We start from the raw sequence: 15,130 nt of genomic DNA, 5'->3' as shown, positions 1-15,130 counted from the left end.
CGTGACCTTAGCAAGTTGCAAGTGTGGCAGTTTTGGCAAGCCTAAGGCGACTGCCTTGGTAGCATTAGTTAGGTCAAACTTTGCGCTAACTGCGTTGAAAGGAGTAGCAGTTAGGCTAAAGGTTTAGATTGAAAGCAAAGCTAGCAGTCTAAGTACAGTAGCATATGCTAAGGAATTGACAGACTGATTAGTCAGGCTGGTTAGTCTTACATTTAAGGCTGTGGCAGTTGTAGCTAAGGCAGTGGCTATAGCAAGCGCTTAAAGACTAAAACTTAACAATGGAATGGCTAGGAAGGCTAAGTCTTTAGTCTTTGCAATCTTTCCAATTTAGGCATTCTTTAAGATCTTTAGCAATGCGTTAGTTGGATTGACTAGAGGCATATGCTTGCAGGTCTTTAAGTTAACTAGCGCATTGACTATAGCTAGGTAGGTTGCGTTAAAGGTGTAAGACTAGTTGCTAGGCAAGAGCTTTTAGTTGACAGCTATCTAAGCAGTCTAACTAGGTTAAATTACAACTGCCTATCAATTAGTCACCTTTTAAGTAACTAAGTTGCTTTTTTTAATCACTGCAATAAGCATGCTAAAGCTGTTATAAGAGGCAAATCAAAGCTTGTCTTTAATAAACAGCATATTAGCGCTGTAAGGCTTTAGAAAGCCTACCCTTAACAAGGCTTAAAGCTTTAGGTCTTGGCAAAGCTATGCCTAGGCAGTAAATTTGGCAATTCTAAGGTTGCTATTGCAGACTATACTAGAGGCGTAGAAGGAAAAGGTAGCCTACTGCATTAGCTTGATAGACCTGCTAATACTATCTATAGCGCTTTTGCAGTCTTTAACCTTTAGATTAGGAAAGCTTTAAGCCTATTCTTTGTCAACTAATAAGTTACTGCATTTAGTATTAGCATAGATACTAACTGTATTACTAGCTTAGGCAGCTTTCTTAGACAGTGCTACTTGCAGCTATAGGTAAGTGTATCTTTTAAAAGAGTTAATTGACAGCTTAGCTAGGCTAGTAGCTATGATTATATTTCTAAGATATGCTATTAAATTAGTCTTAACTGCTAGCTTGGGTGGATTGGCAGGTGCAGCTAGCTAAGCTAGTTGACAGCTTGTCTGCAGATGCTAGAAAAGGTTGTTGCAGCTACTAAAAGTGGTTTTGCAAATGCTATAGGTTTAGCATTTCTTGACCTAGGCTATAGCAATGTAGCTAGAGTTGTTGCAGGAGTTGACAGATTGCTAGGACTAGTCTAATCAAAAGAAGGCTACTAACTTGTCATTAGAGAGCTTTTAGGCTAGGTTAGCCTTGTCATGCTAGTCAAAGCGTTTGCAAGTATTTTGATTATTGCAGTTGCTATGCAAATCATGCTAATTATAGCTATAGTCTCTATTCTAGGTGTTACTATTGCAAAGTTAGTTGCAAGGCTAAGCGTAGTCTTTGTTGCAGTCTTAATTGCAGTTGTAAGAATTTAAATTGCCTTTCTAATTGTCCTTTTAGTTAGTATGATAGTTATTATGCTAGTTGCTATGCTAGTTGTTGCGCTAGTTGTTACGCTAGTTATTGCGTTAGTTGTTATAGCAATTGTTACATAGGTAGTTAGACTAATACTAGGAAGACTTGTTATATCAAGTATTAGCTTTGATTTGCAAAAGTGAAATCTTTTTCTTAATATCTTGCAGGAAGGTTAGGTAGTTAATGCTTTCCTTAAGAGAGTCAATTAGGTTTTAAATAGCTTAATCAAATCCTTCCTATATAGCAGTAAAAAGGTTGTCATCTGCTTGCCTTTTAATAGCCTTGGCAAGGCAGTGCTAGCATTGTATATACTAGCATAGGCTGCTGTAATTTTTAAAGAATTTGCGTAGCAAGAAAGACACAGCCTTAAGCTTCTAGAAGCTTGTTATTTGGTTAGGCTTAAAGCGCTTTTGCAGGTTTGCAATAAATTAACCTAGGTTACTTTTAAAGGCATTGCAGTTGGCTAGCATAAGCTTGTTAGTATACTACAATAAGGCTAGGCTGTAAAGCAGCATTAAGATTAGGCTTGTAAAAGCTGCTTTATCCTTTGCCTCCTAGAAGACTTCTAGTTGGTTAGAGAAAGCAAAAACGTTAGTGTAAATATTTAACTTGCCTTTAGTAATTATCCTATTCTTGTTAAAATCCTTTGCGTCAAGGTTAAATACCTTAACATTATCTTTCTTTAGACAATAGCTAGAGTAGTTGTTGGAAGTGCTAGCTAGGATAGTAAATTGCTCTTGTTGCTAAAAGGCTAGGCTATTCTGGTTGTAGAAAGCTAGGCTTTTTTAGGTGTAAGCTAGAGTGCTGCAAGGGTTTAGCTAGTTGTCAAATTGAGTTTGCTAGAAGCTACTATGCTAATTAGGGCAAGATTAGCTAGGGCAAGGCTAAGTAGTTGACTAGCGTTAAGCTTAGTCAGCTGTATCAAGGCGTTTCTTAAAGCAATCTATACGCTTAGAAAAGGCGTTAATGCAAGTGTTAGACTTTTCAGCCTAGGTTACTAGGAAATCTAGCTTTTTTATAATCAAGTCGTTGCAGTTAGAGGTTAGAAGCCTAGGTCTTTCTTCTTTGTCGTTAGAGAGGCAAAAAAAGTCAGACTTGCGCTTTAACTTAGGCTTTTAGGGATTGTCGTATAGGTTATTTTATATAAAGTTGCCTGCTCTAAAGGATCCTAGAAGTTAAGTCTTCTAACCTATTATAGTTTTGTCAATATTGTTTAAAGCCTTAAAGCTTAGAAAGGTGTCTCAAAGCTTAGGATACACTCTAGGGATGTCAATACCTAGGTTGAATAGCTTTTTATTGTAGTAGCTTTTCTAGATCTTTGCGATATCTTTGTCAAATTGGTTGATAACTTTGAATACCTAGGGGTTTAGGGTGTAGTATTAATTGCTTGATTTGCATGACTAGTTGCAGTCTTAGTAATAGAATTAGGCTGCAACATAGATAGCTAGAAGCTAGTTATTAGTAGGCTTGTTGCGTAGGTTGTTGACAATGTTGTAGTTATTGATTAGTATGCTGCTGTTGTCAAGGTTTTTGTTCCTGTGGTTAGAGTAGTACTAATTAGTGTCTAGTTAATTGTTGGAAGAGTTGCTGGCAAGGCTAGGAGGGTTTCTAAGTTGACAGCGGAAGAGACTACCTAAGTAGGCAAGAGTGGCAGAGTCTGCCATTGACAGTTCTGCTTGCATAGGCAAGTGTCTAGCAACTAATCAGGCTATGGTAACTAGTTAGATTAGCAGGTTTAGCATTAAAGGTAATAGCAATGTAAAAGGCAAAATGATGTAAAAGCAGTGTAATGCAATGCAAAAAGTCAAGAAAGAAAGGATCTTCTTTGCAAATAAGTTGGCAAAAAAGGCAGGAAAGCAGTAAATATGCAAGAGACTTGCTAGTGAATACGCAAGAGGCTTAGGTATTCAAAGGTTGGTGAATACTCTAGCAAGTATTCAAATGTTAGTAGGAAGAAGCCTAAATATTTAACAGGTTAGGCCTAAATACTTGACAGGTTAGGTTAAAGCAGGTAAGTAAATAGTGCTTTACGCATAGATTAGTCTAATCAACATGTCAAAGGCTTGCGCATAGCTAACGCTATTTGCAAGCTCTTAGGGTGACTTTGGTATTGCTAGAATTAGCGAAAATTGAGGTTTTTGGTGGGTTTGGTTTATATTATAACTCCAATAAGTATATCTATGCTACCAATTTATAGCGCGTTAGCAGAGAGCTACTTTAATAGCAATCTTGTAATATTGTACAAAGTAAAAGTAGTGTTGATATTTGGTGGTTTCTATGCAGAAGGCGTGTAGGCTTTGACTAACCTGCGCTAGCGCATAGGCTAGGTCACAGGCCTCTAGAGCCACTTCAAGCCCCACCCTCACTATCTATTTACAGCTAGTAGAAACTATCCTTTCTACCCTACCAAGCCTCACGCATTATATAGAAGGTTGTAGGTTGTGATTTTCAATATTACTTTCTTAATTTAATATATCTTCTTCTATTAGACTATTATTACTACTTGATTTAATAAGTGTAGACCTTATACTTTGATTTAAATCAACTAGATTGCTATTTAAATCAGTATTTATATTACTTAAATTATTACTATTTAAAGTAATATTTGAAAAATCAAGTAGTGCTTTAGGTATTTCTTTATTTTTAGACTTTATAGTTGTAAGAAAGCAGTTTTCTATTATGTATAAATCTCTTGTCTAAATAGGCCTTTTATATTTAAAGTCTTAGATCTTGTAATTATTATAGTCTATACCATAACCTATTAGAATTCCTAGTATGCCACAAGAGTCTAGTTTCTTAAAGTTAAGCCTCTTTCTTTTAAAGTAAACTAGGCTCCCAAAGACTTTAATATTGGTAATATCAGGTTTTTCACCATTTTTAGCTTTATATAGTGTCTTAAATCCCAGCTTACTATGTAGGGTCCTATTGTATAAATAGGTTACAGCTAGTAAAGCCTCTCTCTACATATATTGTGGCAAATTACTATTTAATAGTATACACCTTACTTTATTTAGTAAGGTATGATTAATCCTTTCAGCATTTCTATTTTGTTCTTTAGTGTATAGAGCTGTAGTTTGGTATATTATACTAGCTTTATTAAGTGTGATTTTAAAGCGTTTATTTACATATTCAGTGCTATTATCAAAGCTTAGTATTTTAATCTTATGCTTTAAGCTTGTCTGATTTTCAGCTTTAGCCTTAAAAGTTAGGAATGCACTATAGGCTTTGTCTTTTAACCTTAGTAAGGTAACTTTAAAGTATTTAGTCTTTTTATCCAAAAAGGTAATAAAATACTAGTAATTATTGTAAGTTAATGGCGTAATTAGGCTATATAAATTACTACTGATTTTATCTAGGTATTCATAACTATTATTATTGCTAGTAACCTTAGGCATACTATTAGTTATATTTGCCTATATGCAAATTTCACACTTATGCATATTGCAGTTATTTGCAAAATTTGCATTAGCATTTTAAATATCTTTATAGCCAGTACTATTATTCTAGTTATAAGAATTATTTTCATTAGTGTTTATAGTTATTGATTTTATTACAGCAGCAGAATTAGGTTTTGCCTGACAGTTGCCTTGTAAATTAGGTAGATAAGTTTTCTTGTTAGTTTTGGATAAATTAGACAAAGTTGAATTTAATCTACTAGGAATTGCTATATTTAGGCTATTATATAAGCTTTTGTTAAGCAGATTTTTGTTTTGAGTAGTACTCTTAGTTATCTTTTGATTACTAATTATACTTTTCTTACTAGTCATATGACTACCTTGTAAATCAGTGTTTTTCGTATTTTTCAGCAGGTAGCCTATAGCTTTTGCATTAATATAGCCTATTCTTTTGTGCAGTAATTCATATAGTGCTTTTACACTACTTTCTTGTACTATATTTATAGTAGGCTTAGGCCTTGTAATATTATGTTTTTTAATTACTTTAATAGGTAGGTAATATAAATTACCTATTTTATCACCTTTAGTGATTACTTTATTATTTCTAATAAGTGCACAACCTGCAAATGAAAATACTAATTGTATATTTTGAAGTTTTCCTTGACTTATAAGGTTGATACCAATTTGTAGCATATAAAGACAGTTTTGTAGTAACATCTTTTCTTTGCTGTCTATAAATTCAATATATACATTTCCATACCCTGTAATTTCTAGGGTTTTTGCCCCGCCCCAACTAACCATAGTCTTACACTCTTGCATTGTCTGAAATAGCAATTTATCACTTATAACGTAAGCTTCTGCAGCAGTATCTATTACAAAGTTAGCTTTGTATATAGAATTTGACTTGGTTGTTAATACCTAGACCTGCTTAGTATTACAAGCTTTGATCTTTTTGATCTAGTCGCTTAGATTGGCTAGCTTATTGTCAGTCAATATTGACTGTAGTTAAGGAGATATATTTGTTATACACACATTGAGTTTTTCAAAATCTATTAGATCTTTTTGACTAGCTATAGCTAAGTCAAGTGCTTTTTCTTTGTATAGATAAAAGCATTTTGTAGTATTGTGAGTTGATTCTTCACAATAGCTACACCAATCTCCTTTGTGGTTTTTAAAGGTAGATTCTAGATTATATGCTTGCTTTAGGGTATCCCATATAGCTTTAGCATTTTCCAAGTGCTTGATTTTTTCAAGTGGGTCTTTGTCACACAAAAGCTTCAGGATTTTTACAGCCTGATTGTTTTCTTTGGCAGTAAATCCTTGGGTTTTATAAATGCAGTAATGCAAATACTCAACTTCCAAAATAATTGCCATATGAAATGACCATTCAAGGTAGTTGGCTTTGCCTGTAAGGCAAGGGATAGCGATTTTGCTGTCCATTTTGGAAGAAAGGGTGGTTGGAAAGACAAGATTGTGTAGACAAAAGGGTGATTTTTGCGTATTGTAAGTGAACCAGTCACTTTAAAAGGAAATGGAAAATACCACGTGAAAGGGGATAAAGTTATTAGTGGAAATCACGTGACAGGAAGGAAACCAAACCAGTGGTTGCCTTAATAAGCAAGGTTTGAAGTTGGAAGGTGCGTAGGTTGACTAGTTGAAAGAGATTGAGCAATCCAGGCTCATAACCTCAAAAGGTTAGGTTGTGACCAAAGAGGTAGGTTGTGGAAGCAAAGTATTCAACTAGTGAAAGTACTGCTGTAAGCAGTAGAAAGGCAGGAAGTAAGGTAGGCAAGTAAGGTGGAGAAGACTGGTTGTATTGTATGGTTGATGATTTTTTTACCAAAGTCAGCTGGCTAATCTAACTGACTATATAGTAAAAATTTAGTCTTCTTGCTTTACTTAATCTACTAGATCAAACAACTTGATACCTTGGATTGGCTAATTAGACTAGGTCTGTAGGATCTGATTGTTTGAATCAGTAGTAATACGTAGATTACACACTTACAAGGTGGTGATATGTATCAAGTGGTTTGACAGGGTTTGATGGTTTTAGGTGGTTTGATTTTCTGCACCTACCTTGTACTTGCAAAGCTACCCTGGACTTGCCGGGCTACCCTGGACTTGCCGGGCTACCCTGGACTTGCCGGGCTACCCTGGACTTGCTGGGCTACCCTGGACTTGCAGGGCTACCCTGTCCTTAAGGTTAGGGTTGCCTTTGGCAGGAAAGTCCTTTGGACTTCAAATGCCAATTATAAAGTAAGCATTAATCACGTGACTTAACTACTTTGTAGGCTTATAAATAAGTCATATGTGATGCTTAATTAGCAAACCGCTTAGTCATCACTATTGTGGTTGCCTTAATATATAGGTTTGAAGTTAGATTACCAAGTAATCTTTATAATGCGGTTCCTTCTAAAGTTTTTTCTATAAAACGGTTTTCCTTAGACACTATAGAGGTTAATTAAGTATATACACTAAGAATAGTTAGCTAGAGAGAATAGCTTGGCAATATAATACATATATATATATATATATATAAAAGGCAAGATAGATAGGTTTTTAGCAAAACATGCAAAGGTTAGCATTATCAAAGTTATCAGCGCAATTAGTACTTGATACTTCTTCAGTTAGCATTATACCAAAATAAACATCAATTACTCAATGGAATCTCAATAAGGCTTCTTTTAAGCTATACCTAAAGCTATTAAGTGTAGATTATAAGGTAAGAAGTAATCGCATAACTTAGCTATTTTGTAGCCTTATAATTAAGCCATATGTTATGCTTAATCACTAAAACGCTTAGTCATTACTATTGTGGTTACTTTAATATATGAGTTTAAACCTAGAGTTATCAAGTAATCTTTACAGATTCCAACGCTATAGCTGTTAAAAGCTATAGGCACCGTGCCTATACTTTACCGCCCTTAGTGCATGGAGGGCTCTGGTTCTCTCCGGTTCCCTTTCCTATTGCCTATCTTTGCCCCCAATCCCCCTTATTTCCTTTCGTTCCACTGCGAGTCAGCCTAGATCCACCACCTGAGCTGCGCCACGTTTTTGTGCGCGGTTCGCGAGTCGAAACCTTGCGTTCTGCATCGCCGGCGGTATTATCTTGAAGAACTTGTCAATCTCGTGCCAGTCCTTGTAGTAGATGGGTACACGTAATTGCTTGGCATTAGCCGGGTTCTGCGGATTGGTCTCGACGAAGATGGTGACAGCTAGGAGACAGAGCGGATCGCGGCGGGGACCTTCGCACAGAACGACGATGACGACGCGGGTGAGGAACCATTGCCTCTTGGCGGAGGTGGCTGTGCCGCAGGCCATTGCTAGGGATGCGGAGGTGTATGTTGGATTGGCGATGGTGGTGGAGACATCGAGGACGAAGCTGAATTGACAGACCAACGGACTGATCTATTAGTTGACCGTAGTCCTGTATGATGCTAAGAGGTTGACGGTTAGTCATCTTACGAACTGAACTGCATCCGAGCCGAGACCTATGCACATGTATGCGCCCATGACATTACATAAACTAGTAATACACACTGTGGTGGGAGAAGTAAAGTCCAGGCCACAACGAGGGATGACGTGCCTGTTCCAAAGGACAAGCCAGGTATCAAAAGCCAAAGCCAAACCAAACACCAAAGGAAAAACCAGCGGGCGCCGACGCAGAGAGTAACACAGCCGGCCGGATCAGAAGCTGAGGACTTAGGACGCTGAGGACCTTAGCCTCCGTAAACTACGACAGTCCCGTCACCCTGATGTCCCCCTTCCATATCCTTGTCAACCTCCATCTCCAGCTCCTCCATCTCAATGTTCCTGTCATCTCCAGTAGTCCTACTATCCTCGCCACCATCCACGCTAGACGGACTCTCGCTCACCCCCTCATCCCCCGGGGCCTTGTCATCAGGAAAGGAAGTCGAGATAACAGAGGCCAAGATACAAGTAAACGGAAACATCCCAGACGGCCCAATGCGCACAATGGCTATATACCCTGCCAAATCCTTCAGCCTACCCATCGTAATCCGCACGTCCTCCTTAGCCGCCTCAACAGCCTCCTGAGCCTCCACCACAGCGGTCTGAGCGGCCTTGACCTTGGCCTCCGCTTCGGCGCTGACCTGGGAGCAATCCGTGACCTTCGCCTTGGCGCGCGCCACCTGCTCCTTGCGATCGTGCACCATCTTCTCCTGTTGTTCCAGCAGCGGGTTGGCGGCGATGCTGTCGACGGAATGCGAGGCCTTGGCTTCATCCAGCCAGTGCTTGAGGCCGTCGCGGGAGGTCTCGGCGCTGCGGAGGTCGGAGATTGCTTGGTTTAGGTCGGCCTCGAGGCGAAGCTTGCGCTCTGGGGTGATGGTTGTGGTGTATTCTTGCGAGACTTGGGAGAGTGTGTCTTGGGCTTGAGAGAGGGCTTGTTCAAGTTCGTTGGCTTTGGACTGCTGGGCGGCTTGGACAGCGGTGAGGGTCTTGATGTTTTCTTTGCACATGTCGAGCATCTGGTGCAGCATCTCGGTCGTGGATTCGTGGTGGCCGTTTGGGTTGGGTTGATGGGGGAGTGCCTGGGTTAAAAGACTTGGGTTAGTCGAGTGTGCGCATCGGACGGGGAGGGAAAGGGGCGGGTGGATGGTGGATGGAAGGATGGATGTGGTGTTTCCCGTACCTCGTGCATCACAGCAAGCTCCTTGGCCGGGGTGGTGCTAACTCGTTGCCGCTTCCGCTCTCTCTGGCCGGTGGTGTCCTTGTCCTGCGTGAGAGCGACACGTTTGCTCTGCGGTGTAGCTGTGGGTATAGCGCCAGCCGGAGTGGCTGGCGGGGCTGGAGTGGTCGGATTCAGGATTGACGGCGTGGTGGTCTGGCGAGGGTTGCTGATGACATCCGTCGTATTGTTGGGAGTTGGGGTCTCCGGAGTTGATCGTGCGCGAAAGCTAGTTCGGCCAGCTGGGCGAGCCGAGAAAGCTCGGCCGAGAGCTCCGCGTTGAGCCGAGGAAGCCCAGTCGACATGATCAGGTAGAACAGACATATTCTTCTTAATTGTCTCGAGTTCGGGGCCCTCGATAAGCTGCTTATTGTCGTCGCGGCGATTGTAGATGACCTTCATAATCTGCTGCTTCAAGTGTTCCGAGTTCAGTCCCTTCTGGACCGCCAGGCTACTCAATTTCGCAAGAGTGGTAAGTTTGTTGGCGCCCATGTTGGATCCGAGGTAATTGGGCAGAAACTGGTCGACTCGCATGCCGACAAATGCCTCGAATCTCCCCATAGCCTCTTCCTTCATCTTGATTGTCTTTCCGCTGGCTTTCGACGAGCCCGATGGCGTGGGGACGGGCGGGGGGTCCATTGTGACGGACAACCCGGCGCGACGAGAGGATCTGACGCGACGGCAGAATAAAAAAGGCGATGCGATGCGGCGCGCGAGACGACGGAAAGCAAGAAAAGGACGAGATGGAATGGGCAAAGTGGTCGACAAAGTCGTGCGTATTTGTTAGGGCCGCGCGGGAATTGATTGGGTTTGGTGGTGATGCGGAGGTGATGTTATTTGATGAAAACAATCGGAGAGCTGAACGAACAGATGAGCACCTGAGCTTCACCGCCTTAGTTGCCGGTCTTCACCGCTTGGCAATAGTGAGGGGTCACGGTGTGGCAAATTCAGCTGCTGATCTTCACCGCCAAGCGATAGTATGTACTAGCTGAATGCTCTGCTGCGTTTATCACGTGCAGTTTTGGGAGCAGCGCTAGGGTATCTACGGATGTACAGTACTGTACCTTCCTCCTAGCGTATGAAGCACCCGGCGCAATCGCGGCAACGGTACTCACAACAACCCGCAACATTTGTCCAAAGGTAAAATAAATTGATGGCGATGAACTCTGCAACCATGAGATGTGATGAGGAAAGGAGCTAATTAATTTTACAATCTAATTTGAACCTGTCGTTCCAACGAAAACATTCCTGCTTACCTTTTAAACCCTTCGTAATAAAACCAAGCCTCCTTACTCCTTGGTATCCTCTCCTCTCTCCATTTCTACTATCTTTTTGTTTATCCTTTCTATTCTCTGCTAGAGCCGAGAAGTAACCAGCTATTGCATTGCATTGCATACACCGCCCTCTAAATGCCCCCAAGGTCAGGCAAGGTGGCATATTCACGAGTTCGCCGTTTAGCCTCCTCATCCAATTCCTCCTCGTCTTTCGGAGCCCAAATGCCTATCTTCTTGTCCCTGGCTTTCTAGTCTGCCTCTTTAGCCGCACGGGTCTGCTTCCACTCAACATACCGTTCATCCGCCTCCCATTGAAGCTCTGCAGAGTATACGTCGATGCTGTCTTGCTGCTGCTCTAGGAACTTGACGTCCTTCCCAAGAGCCTTGGCCTTGTCGAATATCTTCGAGGCCAGGGCGCTGGGCTTGCTAAGCAGGCATCGCGTGTGCGTCACCTCAAGCGTGACGGACTCGTCGGTAGTCTGCCTATGATGCCTGCCTTGTAATCCCACGCCTATCTCTCCTGCAGCTACTCCTGCTTCTCCCCCGTCTTGCTGTTGTCTCCGGGGCAGACGTCAGCGCTAGCATCCCACCCGCTGTTGCCGACCATGAGTCTGTCAAAAGAAGTGGCTGTTTGAGGTCCCGCTACCATGTTGGGCTGGGGTCTTAGGATGGCGTGGCGAAGTTTCTCCGTTCCTTCAAGTTTCCTGGCCAGTCTCTCGAGGAGGTCTTTTACGACCAGCCGAAAGAGGCGGTGATGCGCTTGAACCAACTAGGCTTCTTCTCCGCAGGGACGGGTTTCGGGGGTCGAGCGGCTTTGAGGGCGGTCTGGGTGCCAAGAAGGTAGCAGCGCAGCACTTAACGTAGCGCTTGTTTAGCTGCACGGTGGCCTTGCGAGGTGTTGTGCTGGGGCGATGACATAGGGTTCACGTTGGATTTTGATGTTGGTTATGTCTTGTAGCTCGTCAATGGCAGGATTGGGCGAGGACTAGGCGAGAAGGAAGTTGGATAGGGAAAAGTTCTGTGATAAGTTTATTGTCCCAAACAAGATAGCAGATTAGGCAAGAGTCAGTCCAGGTGTGCATGTAGGCAGACGCCAGACCGCATGATGTAGCATGGACTTGCCAAGTTGAGAATCAAGGTTTTCTAGATCCACATAATATGCTGTGTGTAGGGGGTGAGGTTGTCTTGGGTAGTGGTGGCGGCAGCACCGTCATGATCATAGCCATTGCCATCACACTCAATACCGTCTAGGCCCTAAATGGGGCCGGCGGATGAAGGCCTCAGGGTGGTCGACAGCATGGTAGGGAGGCATGAGAATGCAACAGTAAGAGAGAGGAATAGACGAGTGCCTGTGACGATAGCACCAACGAGGAACTGCCTGGGGCTTATGGATGGAACAAGGAACTTCGGGATGGCTGCGACTCCCTTGGCTAGCGGTGCTGGCGGAGACTTCAAAAACGATCCGTAATCGCTGTCATGGCAGGGTTATGTTATAGGCTCAATTAGTCATAGGTACCACGCATGCGGATATGGGCTGCCCGGCTATGGGACCACGGACATGGGCTCGTGCCTTTTATGGGCTCGGGTTTTGTTATAGGCTCGGGCTTCAATCCTTAAAAAGCAGTGTGACCAAACCTTTTCGCCCCATGCTCCAATTATATCATATCCAAAATCGAGGCATAGTCTGCTAAGATTGTAGAGAAATCGAAGTGCTTTGAGATAGATTAGGTTGGTGGAGTAGACAAAATCGGGGTGTTGAGATATTGCCATGTCCAAGGCAATATCGGTTTGGTCAGCAGCGGTGTAAAATGCACGGCCCTGTCACTGTAATAGCAACCATGATGGCTATGTTGCTGCCAAATCAATCGGCATGGCAGCCACATTCACCGTTATTGCAGCCATAACAGTTATACCGTAGCTTAAACACCTATGATAACATTCTATCACGCCCATATAAACCGTTATATCAGCCCTAGTCGCTATATAAACAATCTATCATAGCTGTTATACAGACATAGCCACCATAATGGCGGGCCGTAGCACCATGATGGATGGTTATGGAAGGCCAAACTGTGAAATACAACAGATCTTCTTCTCTTCAACTTTCTCGTGAGTCTTGCAGGGGCATTATTTCCCTAGCGACGGCTGAATACTACTCAGTCGTGAAGCACTTGAGTCAGCTTCTATAGACTGCATGCTTTTTGCCGCCTCACTCGACGCGTCGGAACCCAAACATACACGAACATGGCAAACCACAATTTCATCTTTCTCCACCTCCTTCTAGCACTTCTGCCACTCCTCGACGGCGTCGCCGCCCTCGAGCTCGGCAAGTGTGTCGTCAGAAGCGATCTGGTTGATTATGAACGTGGACAAGAAGGGAAAGACTCCTGGGATCTGCGTGATTGCCCGTTCCAATGACCATCCGTCCAATATACCACTCAAGGTCAAATCAAGTCTTCTAAAGTGCAATCCTACGAGACTTCACGCGGTCAGAGGTCGTCCCCGAAAGAGGTGACGAAATGTCTACGGCCAGCGGGATCTCGCAAGGTGGTCAGCAACTCGATGGGCTTAACAATAGCGACCGAGAAGACAGATCTCAACCGGTAGATCAGGAGCCAGGGGGTTTGTTCAATTGCCGGTCTAGAACCTAGAAACGCGTCGTCAGCACATCGTGGGTTTACAAAAAACAAGCGGTCGTCTCTGTCGATCAGACAGTACATTTCCATGCTACTCCTCTTCTTTCTTTCGGTCTCGCTCTCGAGTTAAGAGCCAGTACGACTCTCCAGATCGCCATCCTGATATCTATATAGCTCAGAGCTAGTTACATCTGCAACTGTCGTATGCAGCTGGCTGCAACTTGAGCTCAGGCGTTTGGACAACATTTTGATAGACATAGAGGCGTTCCGCTATTAATTATCCACCAGATAGCAGCGTCGCAGCACCACCGCCACCACCGCTGCCACTGCCGTTACCGTCATGCCTAGCCTGATCCACCGCTTAGAGAGAAGCACATCACCATTTGATGTTCACATGAAGCAAGTTTCCGGTCCAGCTTGGTCAAGAGAGGAACAGGGCACACGATAAACGCGCAGGTGCTTGGGCCTGCCAACGAACGACAGGAAGTAGCACTTGGGCAAGTCCTCCCCTCGAAGCCGGCCCGGATCGTGCTCGAGCCGTTGTTGAGGAAACACACCTTCCACTTTGATAATGACGAAGAGTTATAAGGCCAGATCTAATCCCAACTCATCGAATGCCTCACCAACTAACGGAGGTGAGGGCAGCGGCGCCGGTGTTGTGGACGAGGACGACGACGCGTCTTTCCGAGGAGTCAAGGGGCGGGCCGAAGGCCTCTGCAATGCGTATCTCGGAGCTGGAGCCGGAGGTCGCCCAGAGCGTCCGGCTGTACCATGCATCCTGGCTGGAGGTTGTTTCGGGAGGAGGCATAGTTAGCCGTCGGACGCGTCAACTATGCCGTCTCCGCCCTAGCCGCACACCTGGACTCTGGACCCGCCGCCGGCCGCCTCGTCGCCGCGGGGATGTGGACTGGAAGAAAAAGAGAAAGATAAAACTTCAGAGGAAAAGGAAATCCATGGTGACGTGTTCAGGGCTGAGGAAGGCGCGCGTCAGGGACAGCGGCAACGTGCCCTGTATGTTCTGCAATTGAGCCCGACCGTCTCGGATGCGTTTCAGAGGTCTCGCCCATCACTAATTAACAGCTGCCCTTCCTCTTGCTGCGTCACTGGTACCCTCACACAGACTGGAGGGTAGATGGCAGGATTGCCTAGCTAGCACTACCGGACACAGCAGACCAAGAAGACTACAAGCAAGCCCGCCCTAGACCTCCTCATCCCGCCCATGCCAAAGCTGAAGAGACTCCCAAACCAGCGGAAAGATGGTATCGACTTCAAACTGGTGTTCTTCAATGGCTTCTGATCAGTGCTGTGGTTCATGGGTTAGAGCTCCGTGCCGGTACACACCGGGGGTCCGGAAAGAGGGTCGGCAACCCGTGAAATTAGTGATTCACTCCCATCGCATGAAGAGAATAAGACTCTCCGTGGGACTGGGTCCTCGCCTGTCCGGGAACTCTGCGCCTAGCAGCTCGCCGATCTAGAGGACGCACGGGGCCGCGGAGTTGCTTGGCCGCCGGGGGGGGGGGGGGGGGGGGGGTTGGACGCGGGGGCGGGGGGGGGGGGGGCGGCACCATTATTGTTCGCCCCCCCGGCGGGGGGGGGCCGGCAACCCCCAAAACCCCGCAACCTAAAAAACC

At 44.2% G+C, this 15,130-nt stretch overlaps 2 protein-coding genes across 2 annotated transcripts; both read right to left on the bottom strand.

Moving 5' to 3' along the window:
* Positions 1-7,920: 7,920 nt before the first annotated feature.
* On the bottom strand, positions 7,921-8,223 carry QBC33DRAFT_564496 (uncharacterized protein; the record flags this gene model as incomplete). The annotated part of the gene is made up of 1 exon (XM_060430388.1): positions 7,921-8,223. One exon carries the CDS (start codon positions 8,221-8,223, stop codon positions 7,921-7,923), a length of 303 nt encoding a protein of 100 aa, XP_060277933.1.
* A 175-nt stretch (positions 8,224-8,398) lies between these two features.
* On the bottom strand, positions 8,399-10,457 carry QBC33DRAFT_553426 (uncharacterized protein). The gene is made up of 2 exons (XM_060429408.1): positions 9,554-10,457; positions 8,399-9,452 (listed from the first exon to the last, which is right to left on the bottom strand). The coding sequence occupies exons 1-2, from the start codon at positions 10,226-10,228 to the stop codon at positions 8,622-8,624; spliced, it is 1,506 nt and encodes a 501-aa protein (XP_060277932.1). The 5' UTR covers positions 10,229-10,457; the 3' UTR covers positions 8,399-8,621.
* Between the last annotated feature and the right edge of the window lie 4,673 nt (positions 10,458-15,130).

The sequence above is a fragment of the Phialemonium atrogriseum genome, assembly GCF_030411735.1.
Source record: "Phialemonium atrogriseum strain 8032-3 unplaced genomic scaffold QBC33scaffold_58, whole genome shotgun sequence".
NCBI lineage: Eukaryota > Fungi > Ascomycota > Sordariomycetes > Cephalothecales > Cephalothecaceae > Phialemonium > Phialemonium atrogriseum.
This window is presented reverse-complemented; position numbering and strand designations above follow the sequence as displayed.